The following is an 18,612-nucleotide window of genomic DNA, read 5'->3' on the forward strand; positions in this document are numbered from 1 at the left end:
AGTTCTCGACAAAAAAGAGCTTAGGAAGTTGAAATATCACTAGACTTAACAAAAGCTAATCCGTGAAATGATCTTCTCTGAATATGATCATTTACTTAAATACTCAACTTGCTATAGTAAAATATACATATATAATATGATCTTCAATTTTTAATTCTTCTTGAGTAACTTGGAAAATCCTAAGACTTTGTTACCTGACTTTAATATGCTAAATCAAAAAATAGTTTGGTATCCAAACTTGACAACGTACTCGACATACCAAGGTATGTGGGTTTAAACAAGCATTCACCCTAATACACCTTCTTGAACGAGATTGTAAATATATGTTAATATTTACGCTTGAGTCAATGAATTCGGATATTGTTCTATTACTCATTATCAAACATATTTTTTTTATTCTCGTACAAAAAAGAATTCGAGATAATGGGTGTTCACCCATATTTCAAATTTTAATTTCCTCTTTAACCATCAAAATTCTTTTAATTTAACATTTCCATAAAATCTAAAGCAATTTTCAATTGCGTCACTTATCAAATGTTGAAGAAAAATGTTATATTTAAAAAAAAAATGCTTTACACAAGCGAAATTTATAGCATACTTTACTCTCTTGCATTTATGAATAGTTTTTTTTGCATAAAAAACTTCATTTAAGTATATGAATACATTTACTATTGAAGTACGACTAATTTAATTGCCGAAATGTGTCTCACGTGTGAAAAATACGATGCGTCATTATACGAACTTTTGTTTTTGTTGACGAATATCTTTTTACATATACCTTTTCTAGTGCAATATGATTTATTTTCTTTTTTTATAAATACTTTTTCGCATATAATGTCATTATGAATTTGAACGATTTGTAACCATTTCTAAGAAATAAATTCTTTAATTTCAAATAATTCATATAAAAAACAAATATCGGTTTGAAATACTAATTATTTCTCTAAAACCAAGAAATGAAGATCTTAAAATATAAATATTTTTTATATTAGATATGATTTTACCTAAATACCATCCACAGTCTAAAATCACAACAGTTGTAGACCTAATCTAAAGTGAATGATAAAAACACACCTTCGACTCTAACAATCACCGAACACCAACATAACTACCACCTATAATAGCCGTGACGGCCGCCGCCGCTGCCGTCATCACCACCACCACCACCGCCCCCTTCAATAGAGGGTCATTAATATCTTAATCTCATTAATTTAATTTTAATCTTACTTGCATTTTAGTTTTAGAGATGAAGCGAGGTCTTTATCTTATGCTATTAAGACCGATTGGGTTTCAATGTTTAACGAAGACCAATTTCTGAAGACTATTGTGTAAATTCTACAAAATCAGTTCGAATCCATGATAAGAACAAACAGTAGTACTCCTTTCCAATTTGATGTGATATAACATGGAAACCTTATAACTGAGATCCAAATTACTAGCAATTAGTGTTGGAGACTTCCAAACACCTCTGCCTTCCCGCCTCATCACCCAGTAATATATTATGATTTTGGTGGGCATAAGGAAAGAGGTGGTGCGATTTCTGTTGTTAGTGGTAATGCATTAGGGTGGTTGCAGAGAAAAGATAAGTTAACATCACTTACTCATGATTAGGTTTATAATCACCAAGTTTAAGATTAAAATGATTAAGGTCAAATTTTTGATCAGAATAAAAATCGCAATAAAGATTAAGAATAATATTGAAAAATAAAACTTAAATCGCAATACAGTTAGGGTCTTGATGTTTATGTCACGGCGTCGGATATTGCAGCAATAGCTATAATCGATAGGTAGGGAAGAAGGTGGGTTTTATTACCCACTTCAAATTAGGTAGGAAAATATTTTAATTTTTATTGTGAATGGTATTTAGGAAAAACATGGTGGTATTTATGTAAAACCTTAGATATATGTAGATATTCATAGAAGGGTAAAAGTGAGATGTTGTTTGGTGAAAAGTCATACTTTAAAGATTGTGTGAGATTCCACCTAGAGCCTTCAGAAACGATGAGACTACCCTGGATAAAGGTGCTAGTCTGCTTCCCAGCTTGACGCTCTAGGGTTCAGGTTTTAAGTCGATTTGTGAATAACTACAAAATGACTGAAAGAACCCCAACTTCTGCTGAATGACTATGCAAAGCATGGAACAACCACGAACAACCGGTGCACACCCTTGCTAGGGAAATTCCCATGGATACCTATTTATATGGCGGCTGGAATATTAAAGGGAAAACAAGAAAAAAATTACTATATTACCCATGAACCCTAATATTAAACACTGCACCAATTTATAATTTTTTCTTGATTTTTATTTTGAAGAATAGACTTATTTACGGCTAGCAAATATCCATCTAATATATTTGTTCTTTGCAATCGAAGGATAGATTCACCATTTGTTCGAATGCATTTACAGCTAAAAATATTCAATTGTGATTATGAAAGTTTTATTCTTAATAATCAAATAACAAAACCAGACACGACTAATAGAACCCATTTATAGCAATTATTCATCCATGGTTAGAAAATGTGTTTTTTCTTGGTAATTAGACATCAAACCCAAATACGGTAAGATGATTCCATCAACGGCTAGGATATATCCATTTACGACTAGGAAATATTCACCTACTGGAAGAAAATGTGTTCGTTCTTTGCAATTCGAAAACAAACCTATTTATGGATAGGTCGAATACATCTACACCTAGGAAATATTTATTTATGGTTGCATGAATTTCTTCTTCTTCCCTCTTGAAATCTTTAAATCTAGCTATGTGAAATATCATTAACCTAATCTTACAATAAATAATTGATTAACAAAACTAATTAAAATTATTAAAACATGATTAAATGAGACTAATTATAGAAAATATTTTAATAAGGGATTTTTGGTTTTCTTCGGAATAACCAGAAACATGATTAAATGCGACATTTAGCTTCTATCGCTGCCTCTTCTTCTTCTCTTTTCCTTTTGAGTATCTCTTCTTCCATTGCGGCAATTGACTTGGTGGTTTCTTCCTTCCTTCTAAGTTTTTCTTGTATAAGGGAAATAGAGTTGGTGGTGGATGATGATTGATTTCCTATCGGAGTGGATAATTTGTTCTTCTTAAGCTTTTTTTTTCCCATGGCAATGATGAAATCGTTAGTTGGTGATGGATTTGCCACTGGAGATATGCGTTGGAGATAAAAAGAATTTTTCTTTTCTGGTTTGAGGTAACAAGTCCAATGGGTCACACAATTACAATAAATAGATGATGATCCAACGGTTCTTTTTTTTGGAAATTGGGTAGCCGGCATGGTTGTTTCTATGCCCGAATAGAGAATATGACCGCTATACTGACAGGGAATCTTCATTTTTCAAATTTTTTGATGCCGGCGTAAAATAAAAAAATTCGGCAATGCCGGAAATACAAAGCCGACATGAAATAGTATAAGAAATCCATGCCGGTATTATGTTGTTTCTACACAGGAACATAAAGTCATAGAGAGATTTCAAAGAAAGATATTGTGCTGGAATTTTAATCTTTTTCATATCTATTCCTTGTCGACGGAAAAACGGATGCACTTAGCACGTGCATCAAGCCTTTGAACCCTTAGATGACCCTAATGGACGAGTTATAATATCATTAGGGTTTACATAGAGGTCTACCCACAAAACCTAACCAAAAACTAATAAACCTATCGATCTTGTTACGAAGAATCCGTATCTTGATTCACCCAGCTGGTGGTACTCCGTAACTTTGGTTACTATGTCGTGGACGTTTTCATCAGATGTGAATGATTCCCCTTTTCCACCAAGTATCGCGCTTTGACGGCTTCGTGTGTCAAAAACAACACAAGGAGGTTTCTTGTTAAGAAAATAGATTGAAGAAATTTTTTTGGAATGTTTCGAATAAACAATTAAGACACTTACGAGTTGGTGAGGGGTTAGGCTATTAAGGCTACCAAGCTCGATCCGGTGTTTGATTTTTAAATACTCAACCATCGAATCTAGGATGATGTCGTGTCATTGCTCGATTTGTTGAGCAGTTCTTCCTTTCGGGTTCCCATAATCGTGAGTAAATTGGTTAAAAATCTTCAACCACATTGAACCCCACGGACCGTTATCTATAGTTGAAGGACGAGTTGCGGCGTACCATGATTGGGTGATTTCTAGATCTTCTTCGGAGTCAAACGATGCCATTTGTTGTATGTGGATAAGTAGGTTAGGGTTTAGGGTTTCAAAACTTAGCTACTAAGTTTGTTAAGATATAGACAACACACGGTTTTGGGACATTTGGGGTATAATATGAGATCCATATATATATAGAGAACCACTTCAACGGTCTTAATTTTTGAAATTCTCAATACCGGCACTGTCGACAAGCTATATTGAGCGCCGGAAAAAGTACCGATTTTGATGTTGTATAAACCATCTATGCCGGTACACTAACAATTTCATACAACAACATTGGTAAATCTGCAGATAATGTCGGCGTTGTTTATTTATATAAAATACCACGCCGGTAAAAATCTCGGCATAGGTTTTGTACTCACGTCCATGCCAGAATAAGTGGAATTCAAAAAAACGGCTAGTTTTTTTGAAAAAATATGACCGTTGGAGTTTCATTCCATATAATACACCACCATTCCACGGTAAAAATATACTTAAAGCACCAACCAAATAACAAAAATCCTTCTCTCAAGAACGCAAGAGTGAGAAAATTGATCAAGCAATCACGGTTCAAGTTTCACAAGCGATGGTCAATTCATCAACAAGCTCTTTAAACAAACTACCATCAAGCTCTACCTGCAAAGTAAGTACACTCGCCATTACTAATCTTCTCTTACGGAGTCACCATTACTATCGAGAGTTAAAATCTTCTTTACTAGAACGTATCACTAATTAAATTTTTTCTTACAAAGTCATCATTGCAGCTGTCAAATTTGCAAGTCTCCTACTCATTTAGCCATGGATTGTCCATTTATTTATTCTCAGTGTAGGAAATATGATGGGACACGCCGGTTTTGGATTGCAAAAATTAATGATGATGAAAATGTAAGAATGTTTCTAAAGTGTTTGAATCACCCAAAATGCGATGAGTTCCAGTGGTTTGACAAAGCTGTCGAACTATCAGAAGCAAGAAAAAGTCACAAGGGACAATGCAAGCCTATTGATGGGTGTGATGGGTGTTATATGAAGGGAAAGGAATATGTTGAAAGAAAAGATGAACCAATGAAGATGGTCCTTGACACCGAGATTCCAGACGATGTTTTCGAAGATATTCGCGAAAGGCTCAAAGGTTCCGCAATTGTTGAAAAGGAATGGGTTACTAAATAGGAGATCATATTAAACCAAAAGTGCTCCATTACCATGTTTTAGTATGTTTTAATTTAAAGTTTGAAATCTAATGTAATAGATTATCTAGGAATGAAATAAATAGAGCATTCGTAACCTATTTATAAACAGTACCGGCATAGTATATTTATCAAATCCAATGCCGGAATTCTGAAAAACTATGCAAGAGTAATAAAATCAGAATTCCGGCATAGATTCAATAAATTTGTTAATGCCGGAAATACCCATAATGTACAAAGAAACTTGGTCATTTTCTTCGATTGTGCCTGGCATAGTTTTAGAGAAAATATTTTGTGCCGGTTCAAATGACGGCATAGAATTACATCAAGTTTTATTACCGGAACCAATACCGGTGATGTAGAACGTAAACTTTTCAATGCCGGCACTATCCATAATCTACACAGAAACTTGGTCATTTTCATCCATTGTGCCCGGCATGGTTTTGAAGAAAATTGTTCCGTGCCGGTACAAATGGCGGCATAAAATTTAAATTTCTTTTATTGCCAGAACCAATACCGGTGCTATGAAACTTAAACATATGAATGCCGGCGCTTCTCGTGTAAAGAAAACTTACAAAGACAACATTTTACTAGAAATCTAAACATGTTCAACATAAACCAAACAACTGAATCGTGCTTAAATGTTCTTCATCAAGGTATCATAAACCAAAAGTAAACCAAACAACTAAAGAGATCAACCAAAAACAAGTTAGAAATTGTTTAAAACATAACAACCACCATCCAAATAATGAAACACAACTATAGAGTTCATCACTTGGTCTTTTGCTTCTTGCCAACGGGAGCCTTCCTCGTTTCCCTAAACAAAGCTCTTGCACTTGGGTATTCAATTTTATCAAGCTTTTCCACGACTTCCTTCATTTCTTCAATGGATAACACCTCTCCTTCGTCGTACTTGCAACCAAACAGCTTCCTCAACTTGCAAAGCCGACCCCGCTAGTTTCATACATACAACACATAATTAGTATATATATGCTGATATAAAATTATGTGTAAATTAAACGACTAAGAAATTAACAATACTTACTAGCAATCCAACGGTCTTATTAAGTTGGGCCATCGTAGGTGGTGCCTCTGTAGGAGTTGGAACGGGAGGGTTTTATGGGGTGGAACTTCGACGTCGTCCGACGCACGACAAAAGGATGTGAGCATTCCAAGTAATTATGAATGTAGGCGGGATCGGCTTCATCACCGTTGTTCACAGGCTCCCAATTACTAGCATCTACCAAACGACGTGGTTCCCTATCCCTCCAATGTGTTGGTTCTGGAATTGGATCATACTCAACCTTGTGGAACTTGACATGGACACAGAAAGGTCAAGCCGATACCTTTCAGTAGAGGTTGTCATGAAGCAGGGTAATTGCTTATATCCAAGTTGTCGCATCACACGTCGAGGATCAGCCATAACGTATCCCTTTGGGTGGAACAAAGGCCCATTGTAAAATGCAACATATAGAACCTCAAATATTAGCGGTTTTCTCTAGCCTCCCTGTAAGGGTCGAACACAACATCTTTGGTAGTCATCGCGTCCAGAGCCAATCTCATATCTGTCAGTCGATGATTGTTACCGGGATTCGAATGGCTGTTGAACTGGTATCTCTTGGCTCTAGGCTCCTCGGGGTCATCAATGGGTATGTTAGAATACGGGCATCCAACTCAAAACCAATTGGCAATGAGTGGAGAGTCCCTAAGGGATTATAAACCGCAGGATCTTAGATTGCCCAACAATGTGGGACTAATAATCTCAACACGCCCCCTCACATGTAGCCTCGTTGGGTCTAACACGTGGATAATTAAATCGGGTGACGCGGAGTAAAGGCGCGGTCTAATGACTCGTCGCAAATAGCCTGCTCTGATACCATGTTAGAATACGGGCATCCAACTCAAAACCAATTGGCAATGAGTGGAGAGGACCTAAGGGATTATAAACCGCATGATCTTAGATTTCCCAACAATGTGGGACTAATAATCTCAACAGGGTATAATCTTCAAGAAGGGGTTGCCCTTGAAAAATGCTGGGAAATGTTCATAAGCCCACACCTATACAAATGTAAAATGATACATATAAAAATCAGTAAATTTTGTATCTAAGTTCATGATAAGGGTACATGTGAACAATATAAACAAGAACATAAGTTTAAAAACAAAATTACCTGGAGAAGAGTGAAATTCCCGACAAATTGGTTTGTAACCGCCTTAGAGGCCCTTCTCATCTCCGTCATCAAATGTGTCATTACCACGGTGCCCCAAGAATAGCTAAAGACCTCTTCTAACGAATCCAAGTATTGAAGGTAGTTTGCACTAACCCTGTTGCCACTAGTATCAGGGAATACCCTAGTGCCCAAGATGAATAACAGGTACGCAACAGATGTATAGCGAATCTGTGCGGGGTCCCATCCATCCTCGTCTTTTCCCTGCGCCGTGTTTTCAAAGGCCTTCTTAAGCAGCGTCATCTTGATGGTCTTTGTCCTACTATTCTCAGATACATAGAAGCTTTCCACAGAAGTTTTGTAGTCCCAACCCAACAACTTGTTAGTAAGAGCGTGTAATTTCGACCATTATAGGTCCGGGCAGTTATCTCCTTCTGCAATTGATTTGCCAGTAACACTCAAGCCTAGAATGTTCTGAGCATCATCAGGGATCAAGGTCATCTCGCCAAACGGGAAGTGCATGGTATCTGTTTCAGCATGATACCTTTCAACGAAGCAATTGACTGTCACAATATCTGGCTTCACATAATTTTCAACCAAAGGATATAGACCAGAATCCTTTACTAATGTTTGGACCTCTTCACATTTCTTAGACAAATCCCAATGAGACGCGGCTTGATTTCGGCAAACACGCACAACCTTCTTATGATCCTACAATTAGGAGATAATACGATTAAGAGATTTTATATAAATACAAAACAATACATATGCACGAGATATAAATTCTTACATAGGTTTGATAGATAGTACGAGCCCAAGAGTCCTTGTAGCCAAATAGATGCCCGGATCAAAACAAGATGCACCCCAAATTCTACCACGATCAAGGTCAGGTATCATGTCATCAATATGAGGAAGGTGTGAACCTTTAACTTTAACTTTGCTTGTGCCCTTGCCTTGTGTCGGTTGTTTACTTGGCCCACCTTGTTCCACTACTACTTGGCTTTGGGTTGCTAATTCACTTGGATAAATCTCATTATCTTCCTCCTCACTTTCCTCTTCATCTTGCTCATCTTCCTCCTCAACTGCTCCGGTAGGTTCACGGATTGCGAGTTTACTACGATCACGACCACTCTCTGATAGGCACATTTTTGTGTCTTATATAATCTCAATTGTATATACTATTAGTGCTCGATTTTATATTTATTATGGCTTTTTATGTCCCTGTAGGTATTTTTGGAGAAATAAGCTTTTGCGGCGAAATTGGCTAAAAAAGTGGTTTTTGCGCTCGTGGGAGAAAATTACTATACTGACTCTCACTTTGGATAAGGGGTGACCTAATTACTAAGGGGAATCCATTTCCAGACAGCTTCTAAAGGGAGACCAGCACATGATAGGGGGCACTTTCTTCTCAAAATTCGAATATTTTTTTGGCGGGAAAAATAACCAGTGAGCAACCAAATTTTCGTTTGGATTTCGAAGATGTTTGAGTGAGATTCAACCGCTGAAATTTTCTGGGCTAGACGTGATTCAACTTAACAAGCCTGGTATGTGCGCTGGAATCAATCGAATGGGATGGATAATCCAAAATAAGGAAACAGAGTTTGAGTTTTGTACGGGTCTCTGTTTGGGTTGATTTTTGGTAATTCAGGGAGACTAAACGCGTGAAATTGTTTCCTAAGGTAGTATTCTATCTAAGGAAGAGTTTAAGACAATCGGGAAAGCTCAGAATTGGCTAGGGAAGTCGGCAGAAGAGATTATTGCCGTGACTTGCACGTAAAGAAAAAGCGAGAATTAATCGCTATTTTTAGGTTTCTGAGTAGTATAAAAGGTGTGTTTAAGTCCCATGAAAGAAAACGAAGTTATTGGAGCAGTCGCAGAGGAGTTAGAAACCCTACAGAGCCATATTGATCAAGTTGCAGGAAACCGTATTCTGCTGTTGCTGCTGCTGAAGAACATCCGCTGCAAATAAGAACAGCGTCTCAAATTTGTAACGATGCTACAATGACTTCTTTGTAACAGTCAGTCCTTTGTCTTGCAACGCCAATACATCGTTGCAAACATCCACTGTTATAGTTTTTCATCTTTAATCAACTTTTGAGCAACAAACATGTATTTTGAGCAAGTGATTAATATGAGGAGCTAAACCCCATTGCTGAGGCGATAGAGGAAGCTATTTTTCCAACAAGAAGTGGTATATTCTATTTTATTTATTTATTTGCAATTATTTTATGATTATTTGCCTTGGTTGAAAATTGTTTGAATGATCCTTGTTAAGACATTGTGATTTCTTTTGATAGAACATACTTGGACCTAGGTTTTTGATGTTCTATGCTTTGGATTTACACTTGTTATTTTGAGAATCTACTAGTTGCAATAAGTTAGAATCAACTTGAACGAGAAAATTGCATAACTATAAATATTGGGATTAAATCACTTTGAACTTGGAAAATAGTGGAATCTTAGCCTCAGTGTTCTTTTAATATTGATATCATCTTTGATTGAGTTTGTGACAATTTTTAGTTTGTTTTCTATTTTAGTTTTAGAATTTAAGTCTATATTTTGTCCTTCGCAAGTCTGAGAATCGAACCACTTTTACCACTATCTACAAATCACATCACTCTCCCAAACTTCACCTCTTGTAGATGCCCCCAAACGCTTGTTGCGACCTTGTTCATTCCCTCTAGGAGGCAGAGATTGAGGAGTACCAAGACCATCCTTCCTTCTTTTCTTAATGCCAACATCTTTAGTTGTTCGTTTGTTAGCTTCCTTTGCTTTAGTCCTATTTCAAAAGAAGCACGAAATAAATATAAGACAACTAACTTTAATTTCTAATACCAGCATAGATACACCACATAATGACATAGAATCATAACTATCGGCATACCTTAACAAAGTATCGACCATGCCGTGACCAAAACACGACATAGTAAATTCAAACCATTACATGACGGGAACCATTACCGGCATTGCCAAATAATTGTCGTGGATGCCGGTAATTTCTAGAAAGTTCCTGGATACCAAAACACCTTTGCCGACACATACGTAAAATTGAAACACGTGCCGTAACAGGGTACCGGTATGAAATCTAACCTAAAACCTGTGCCGGTACCCATAAGAAAATCCTAGGGTTCTCTGTTTATTAGAAGCTCACTGCCGGTGTAATCGAATAAATTCAAATTAATGCCGTGACTGAATACCTGCATGGTATTCAACCTAATTTTAACGCCGTAACAGGGTTCCGGTGTGGTCTTCATCCTAAATCGAATGCCGTAACTAAGTTCCGGTGTGGTCTTCAACCTAAATCAAATGTCGTAATACAGTGCCGGTGTGGTCTTCATCCTAAATCGAATGCTGTTACACTGTTCCGGTGTGGTATTCATACTAAATTGAATGCCGGAAGCTACTGAAACTCAACTGTTTCAGTTAGGGTTTGCGATTTTGACCTAAATCCATAGCTACAAATCGATTGAAACACTAATTAAATAGTTCTAAATCACTTACCTTCTCACAGAAGCCATGTTCACGAGAGGTTGATTGTCTGAGTTCTCTTGTTCTTCTTCCTCTTGCTCTTGAGCAATCAAAGCAATCCTCTTTTCTTGTTTTTGTTGAGCAATCGATTTTGATTTCGATTGGGCATCTGATTTCTTTCGTGGAGGCATTCTTATGGGTTGGTTTTAATCGACGAAGAAATTTTTGATTCAACGATTAATCGTAGAGTATATGAAGAACGATGAAGAAGAGGAGAGGAAGATGGAAGAAATTTTTATTTTCAAAACCTAACCCTAGCACACGAGTATGCCGACACACAAATGGGGGATAACTGATTTTGTGTTTGGTTTTGATTTTAAGTTTTTTATTTTGTGGGAGGGTATAACAGACTTTTCATAATATTTTTTAATTAATCAAATGGTGTTTTAGTATTTTCGTCCCAAAAAACACCCCTTAGCAGACACCTTTGGTTGGGGATAGTTTTGATATCCCCCAATCGCGCGTTCCTATTTATACATTTTCTAGAGTTCAGTCCATCAATTTTATAAAAAATTTCAAGCCCCCTTATCTTAAAACCTGGTTCCGCCACTGCTTTAACCATTCAAAACTGTAAGAATCAGCTGACGACCATCTAATTTATTGTTACTAGTTCTAAGTTCTAAATTATTGTACAATTTGAGTCTTGAGGCTCTATGATTGAATTCTTTAACTCTGAAATTAAACGTTGAGTTTGGTCGTGTGTTTCTTCATCGCCTAGAAGCCAAACATTTGAGCATCTTTTCCCCCAAAGCCAGCTCTAAGAAAGCACATTTGAAAAGGAAAGGATGGATGCTATGAGATTATGAAACCGAAAATGCAATTCATTCATTCTTGGAGTCTTGGAGAAACCCAAATGCCGAACAATGCAATACTCTTCCCCGGAAACAAAAACACGTGCTAGTCCACATCCCAATACCCTACGTATCACACAAAAATACATTAATAAACAAATTCTTACCTATCCCATGAACCATTTATGTCGGACTTCACTTTGGATTCTTTGGCTGCAAACAGAAAAAATAAAAAGAAGGGCGACAGTTGTTACGGATGGGACGCTCCATTAGCTTATGTTGGTCTTTTCGTAAACCCTGAGCATCTCACCTCTCTAAATATGTATTAATGGGGTCTCATTCTGCATGATAGCTTGGTTTCAGCATCCTTAATCTCTTTCACGTTTTAGTTACACTTATAGGCTGAAGCAATGAGATCCCAGACGTTGCTCTAAGCATGTTTTACAAGTTAAGGTTTGTGTAAAAACTGCCCACTCTTGAAAAGTATACAAACCATTTAATATTCCTCCTATCATTTAGAAATCTTATAATCTTTGGGAGGAGGAGTCACCATTGAAAGAGTCATCTTGCATTGGACTATTGAAATACTACTACAGTTACAAATTGGAATGTTGTTGGCTTGTCTTCCAAATGGGTGTTCTCAATTATAAGCTTTCCAGCTAATATTTTTTCCTTTTTGTTTCTTCCACCTTCCCTTCCTAAACCTATTATGGAGAGACTGCACAGTAAAAATGGTGGACTGCAGAGTAAAAATCGTTTCAACTTTCAACCTTAAAAAAGGGAAGAGGAGTTGAAGGGTATTCCTTGTCATTCGCATTTCCATATAAATTGCTATTCCACTCACTTGTCACAGCACTAATTGCCACTCACCCATATCTAGATCCTTGATTTTGGGAGTTAAAAACCTTTTTGGTAAGCAGGTGGGTCATGGTTGAATAGCCTTGACCAGTATTATTGGGACACTTGGATTTGAGTGGTGAGTAGTGCTGTGAATGGAGTGCAGAATAGCATTTCCGATAGAATAAACAGTCACTCTTTTATTTTCCTTTATTTTCCTTCAGGTGAGATTGCTAGTGAAAAAAAGGGGGGCATCTTTTGATCAAAACCAAAGGAACATTGATTCTTTAGATAATTTAGGGGGATTGTTTTGATTGTTACTAGTTTCATTTCCTTAACCATCAGATCTCATTCTGGGTTTTACTCTTCTTCTTCTTTTTTGGTGTGTCAGAATTTTGTTTAACTTCCTTTTTCCTTCCTTTTATATTCTTTAATGGATGCTTACAACTGCTAGGAAAAGAAAGAGAAAAGGATTTCTTTAATTTGATCCCCTTTTTTATGCAATTATTACTGAGAATTGGGTTCTTGTTTTATTCTGAAAATATTTGATTTATGTTGTTCTTGAGTCGGATTATACTTCTAATCAGAATTCAATTGATTGAAATGAAAGAGTGGATGTAAACAAGTTGTTGTTATTGATGAGGGTTTTGTTTTGTAAAGTCCATTGTCCTTCTTTTATCTGTTTCTGCAAACCCTCATCACATCTACTCACTCCTTGTCCATTGAAATTGGAAAACGGTTCAAATGTTCCTACAACAACAGTATGTTCAGTTCCTGATTCAGTGGGGGAGATATGTAGTGAGAAGGTTGACGACCAGGAGGAAGTGGAGGACAAGGGAAGCTTAGAGGAAAGACAAATTGAAATTGAAATTTTACCAAAAAGTAGTCTAAAGAAACCGAATTCGGAACCTCGGATACAAGTCGAAAAGGCTAGAGTTCAGTGGATGGATTTATTAGGGAAAGATTTAGTTGAGATCAAGGAATTTGAGCCCAGGTTAGTTCAACATCCACATTTTTTTTTAATATTTGACTTGATCAGTTTTTGTTTATAGATTTTGCTTTCAGATTAGTTCCTTCTTTTATTAAGTTTATATCCTGTGAATTACATGTTTTGAGCTTGAATTTTAGATATATTTTTCTGTACCTGGTTTGCTTGAACTACAATTTAGTTGGTGTGAGTACCTGAATTTAGATGAGACAATCAGAGATCACCTATCAGGTCAAAGTATAGTTGAAATGTTTGATGTCTAAATTTAGCCTTGATCTAGTTGTCAACTTATTCTTGTGGTTGAATAGTAGAACGCTATATTTTTAATTACTAGGGTCGCGTGTTCTTACATCCAAAAGAGAGAAACAAAGTGGTCTTATGTACACCTTTTCGGTAATGTTTCCACTAGTTCCAATGAAGCAGGACTAGGAAATGCATGTTCTCGCGCAATTAAACATAGGCCTGTCAATGGATACCGATTTTCCGTTAGCCGATACCGATAATCCGTTAGCCGTTACCGCTACCGTCCGACATAGCGGTAAACGGATATCCGATACCGATAAGTTAACAGATAATCCCTTCTTAACGTAACGGTAGTGGAACCGTGCATTTCTGTTAGGTTTAGTTCCGTTATCCGCTAACGTGCGTATTGCACGTGTAAATTTTTTCACTGGTGTTGTGTTTGTGTATCGTCGAAAATAGAGATGGAGTCATGGAGATGTCTTTTTCTTTTCAGAAAATATGATTTTTTCTTTTGCTAGAAGCCTAGAACATCTGAATATTTGTATGTCTGTTTTTGTGTGTGTGTGGCATGGATTTAGAACCTGTTTTGTTGGATTTAATAGCTGATATGTGTTTTTAGCCTATTTTCTGTTTGTACCGGATGGTAACGGATAAATATCCGTTATCCGGTAAATCCAACGTAACGGCAACGTTTTTGATTTTCCTATTTCCGCCGGAACTTAACGGATAACGGATATCCGCTAATTTTTAATGGCAGCGATAGCGGAAGAGACAATATCCGTTACGTTAACATCCATTGACAGTCCTAATTAAACATGATCCTTTTAATATGGACGACGAAGTCTTTGGGTTAACCAATTGTTGGTCAATTTCAATGTCTCTTAAGGTTTAGTGGGTACTAAACTACTATTAGATGCATACTTGGCTGTTTTGTGTGTTCTTCGGGGTTTTGTGTCTGGTGTTTGATTTGAGATTATTGACTTCCATACATGGGAATTAAAAATGTATGCGGTTGCTAATAATATCGTAGTTGCAACTGAGAGGATTATGGTGATTGTTAGAATGTGTGGAGGATGACAGGCTGTAGTGGGTTTATTTGTTGAAGTATGCTTAAGAGTTGGCTTAGTAGTTAGGTAACACAAAAGATAGGGAGATATCGGTTGATAGCAAAAGAAAGAATAGCTTAATGGGACGGTTTACTGCAGACAAAATTCTCAAGGAAAATATTATTGAAAAAGTGATGATGGGATTTCTCAAATAGTTCACTGCTAAAGGTGTAAATGTCCGGTGCAGGTGGTTAGCTCTTTTAGTAAACTTATCGAAGGACTTAATATCTTGAAATCTGTGTTGCAACGATACGGATACGGTATCCGATACAGGATACCAATACGTTATTAGGATACACCAACAAAAAAATGGTAATACGGTGATACGGAATGCCCTCAAAACTATCAGGATCTATGCCCTCACATATCTTAACACCTTGTCCTTCTATACGAAGAAGATGGGCTTTCACCCGAGTATAAGAACCAAAGAATATATAGTTACATATTGTGCACTGGATTTTATTGTTTCCACCACCTTCGTCACTTTTTCCTTGTTTTTCAACATAATTCCAAAGGGGGTGTTGAGATTTGCCTCTTTTCTTTTCTTGCTCATAGTTGTATATCAATATCTGGGATAAATAGGGTTTGGGTATTCTACTGGTTTTGGAGGAGATAAAACAGAGAGAGTTAGAGGCAATCAGATAAGTGTTGAGATTAAGAGGAGGAGGAGAAAGTTTGGGATAAGTATTGACTTGAGGGGGTGATGACAGCTGGTGATAAATATCTAACTTTTATTAGTATTAAAGAAATATATGGACAACTGTTGCTTCTTATCCAACTTTTGGTATTTTAACTGAAAAAAAGGATTATACAGTTGGTATTGGCCGTATTGGACATATTGGATACACGATCCATACAATACGTATTGATACGCCAAAAAAAGAAGTTTTGACGTATTGTTGCAACACAGCTTGAAATGTAAGAAGTGTAGGGAGAAATTTATGATTATAGATAAAAAAAAGGTTTGCAATTTGGTTTAAGGGTGTTCTCAGGGTAGTAAAGTCTTAAAGATGTAAACCGCATTTACCATTTAAATATCTTTTTATGGGCGAGACTCTCACCCAAATCTCTATCAATCTGTCCAAGTATCCAATGTGTATTTTTTGCACTAGGAACCGAGTATAAGATGGAGAATTTACGGACTCTTAAACTAAACAGATATGTAGCGAGAAGTGGAAAAGGATCTCTGTTAATCAGGAAAAGTAGTTAACATATTACATGTTCTGGAGGCATATAGTTACCTCCCTACTAAGATCAGCAGATATAGTGTAACCTTTGACATTCCAATTTAGGACAGATCCTCAATAAGACTCTCCATAGAAAGAAAAAAATTACTTTACGAGAGCACCTTGTGGAACCTAACCTCAAACAAGCCTATGGTATCTCCGGGATGGGATCAGTTAATTCCCTGAGAAGAATTAACTCAAAGTGATTTTCATTTCCTACAAACCTTTCAATTTGTATTGAGAAGTCATACAAACTATTAATGGGAGACACTGACGGTTGATATAATAAGTCTAGAAAGTATAAATTCATGTCTCTTGATTTGTCATTTGAAGCACCTTTTCTACATAATCACATTCAGGAAGATTTTTCGGTCCTAATCCAAGACTAGTCACTACGTGTGAACAAGGTCTCTCCATCCATGCAGATATTTGCTAAATTTCGCGCTTGACACAAATTGAACAGCTATTGCTTACGCAGGTCCTTATTTATCTCTAAATTATACTGTGTTTTATCTGCTACTCCTTTTGCGTTATCCTTCTCTATGCACATTTACATAGGCATTCAGTTCAAATTCTGAAAATTTTGTGAATTTGTTTTCATGTCTACTGTGACTGAAGTGAGATCATTTCCACATCTGTCTTGGTGTGCTTCATTGTACTTTGTGTATAATTTCAGACCATTGTTGTTATTTTGACGAACCGTATCACACAGTGAATACGAGGTTTAAACTCTGCTTATTATTTGTTATTTGTGTCTGCCCCCTCCTTGTTACCTCAGATGTTTGTTATCTGCTGTTGCTCTTTTCTCAAATTTCAACTTTTTAGGAGTTCGTTAACAACTTAACATGTTATGAGAGCTATAGAGCTCTGGAGTGTTGCACAGACTAGGCGCCGCTGATGTTTAATGTGCCCATAACCTGTTAGCAGTTGGAACTTTCAGAATCTGCGTGTCGTCTGTCTTAAAACCTCGGGCATGCATTGTCAGGCCTTTGAGCTCCATTTATTTTTTTAGTTTGACTATTCACATTTTCACTCCAAATGCACGGGCTTACTCACGTGAATGGATTGGGATTACAAAGTTAGTCGGTCGCCTCATTAACAGACCTTAAATGCTAAAATAACATTTTAAAAGTTCAATCTCATCTGTCCGGTCAAGAGAAACAAAAATAGCCTTAGAATACATTTCAGTAATGCCGAAAATTCAAGTTATCAATCCATTAAATGCACTTCTTTTCTGCACATAAGTGAATTACTACGTTTGACGAAGAAGTTTGATAACTGAGTTTCATGAATCTACTTCCTTTCATCACTAGTTGTATTTTCTTATGCAGTGAGTCAGGAGAATCAGATGATGACGACGAAAGTACTCGAGGCTGTGTTTGTGTTATTCAGTGAGATCCTAATTTGGTTTACTACTCAAAGCATTGCATATTCATTGCTAGCAGCTGCAGCAGCTACAAAGCGAGACAACATACACATCTTCCAAGCACAACCTCATGTACCAATCTGCAAGATGCACGGCGATTCTCAATGGATGTAAGTAGATGATGATCAGAATTTAGTTTCTTTTCAGCAACTGCAGCGGTTGGATTTGTGAGATCTGCTGCGAAACTGGAGCTACTCGCCCGTTCATTCTGCTGGCAGTTTGCCATTCTCTCATACTAACTTTTTCGAACTTTAATTTTTCCACACTAATGCCAATGTTCTCTGTACATGGCAGCAATAAGAGCATTTTGTTCGTGACTTTGATGCCTTTGGTTTTCAAGAAACTTTACTTCGCTCGCCAATATAATACAAATAGATTATTGCTTCAATCATACTTGACCATTCTTGTAACCAGTTCCATAAATTCTGCAAGTTCTTAACTACACCTAGTGCAAAAAGAATCCGGCTCTATGTAGAAGCAATTGAGTAATACAAGTACATTTCTCCAGGTTTGCTTAACATTCAAGAACGCATGTAGCTGTTGAGGACAGACTCGTGTAGTCTGTGTTCATTTCATTTTTGTAAAGAAGATGAAGTAGCTCATATATAATGGGTAGTGAACCTGACCTGCACTATCGTACTACCAACAACAATATCAATTGTTAGCTCTTTGGTTACACGAATCTGATGATGAAAACTTGTTTTTAGGGTAATGCAAGTGATGATTTAGCCTAGTACTAGTACAACTAATATAACGAATCAAAAAGGTTTGGGATTAATAATTCATGATATGAATACTAGATTAGATTAATTAGTGACAGTTGGACTTAGAAAAGTAGAGAGAGAAACAATAATTAAGATTTATTATGATGAAACAGCAAAGACACTGGAGTAGTAGTGAGTTCCATTTTCTTTTTCTTCAGCTTCTTCTTCTCCCAAACAGCTAAGCATTCATCATGTGGTTTTTTATGTCAT

The 18,612-nt window shown here is 36.7% G+C and overlaps 1 protein-coding gene across 1 annotated transcript; it reads left to right on the forward strand.

Moving 5' to 3' along the window:
* Positions 1–12,745: 12,745 nt before the first annotated feature.
* Positions 12,746–18,078, forward strand: LOC113313299. Its single transcript, XM_026562054.1, has 2 exons — positions 12,746–13,643; positions 17,544–18,078. The coding sequence occupies exons 1-2, from the start codon at positions 13,288–13,290 to the stop codon at positions 17,605–17,607; spliced, it is 420 nt and encodes a 139-aa protein (XP_026417839.1). The 5' UTR covers positions 12,746–13,287; the 3' UTR covers positions 17,608–18,078.
* The last annotated feature ends 534 nt before the right edge of the window (positions 18,079–18,612 follow it).

Source organism: Papaver somniferum, chromosome 9 (genome assembly GCF_003573695.1).
Source record: "Papaver somniferum cultivar HN1 chromosome 9, ASM357369v1, whole genome shotgun sequence".
NCBI lineage: Eukaryota > Viridiplantae > Streptophyta > Magnoliopsida > Ranunculales > Papaveraceae > Papaver > Papaver somniferum.

Bases quoted from the DNA above. Each gene is read 5' to 3' on its own strand.
- LOC113313299 (XM_026562054.1), top strand. From the start codon at position 13,288: ATGAGGGTTTTGTTTTGTAAAGTCCATTGTCCTTCTTTTATCTGTTTC. The intron at 13,644-17,543 runs GTTAGTTCAACA...TTTCTTATGCAG, and splicing joins ATCAAGGAATTTGAGCCCAG to TGAGTCAGGAGAATCAGATG.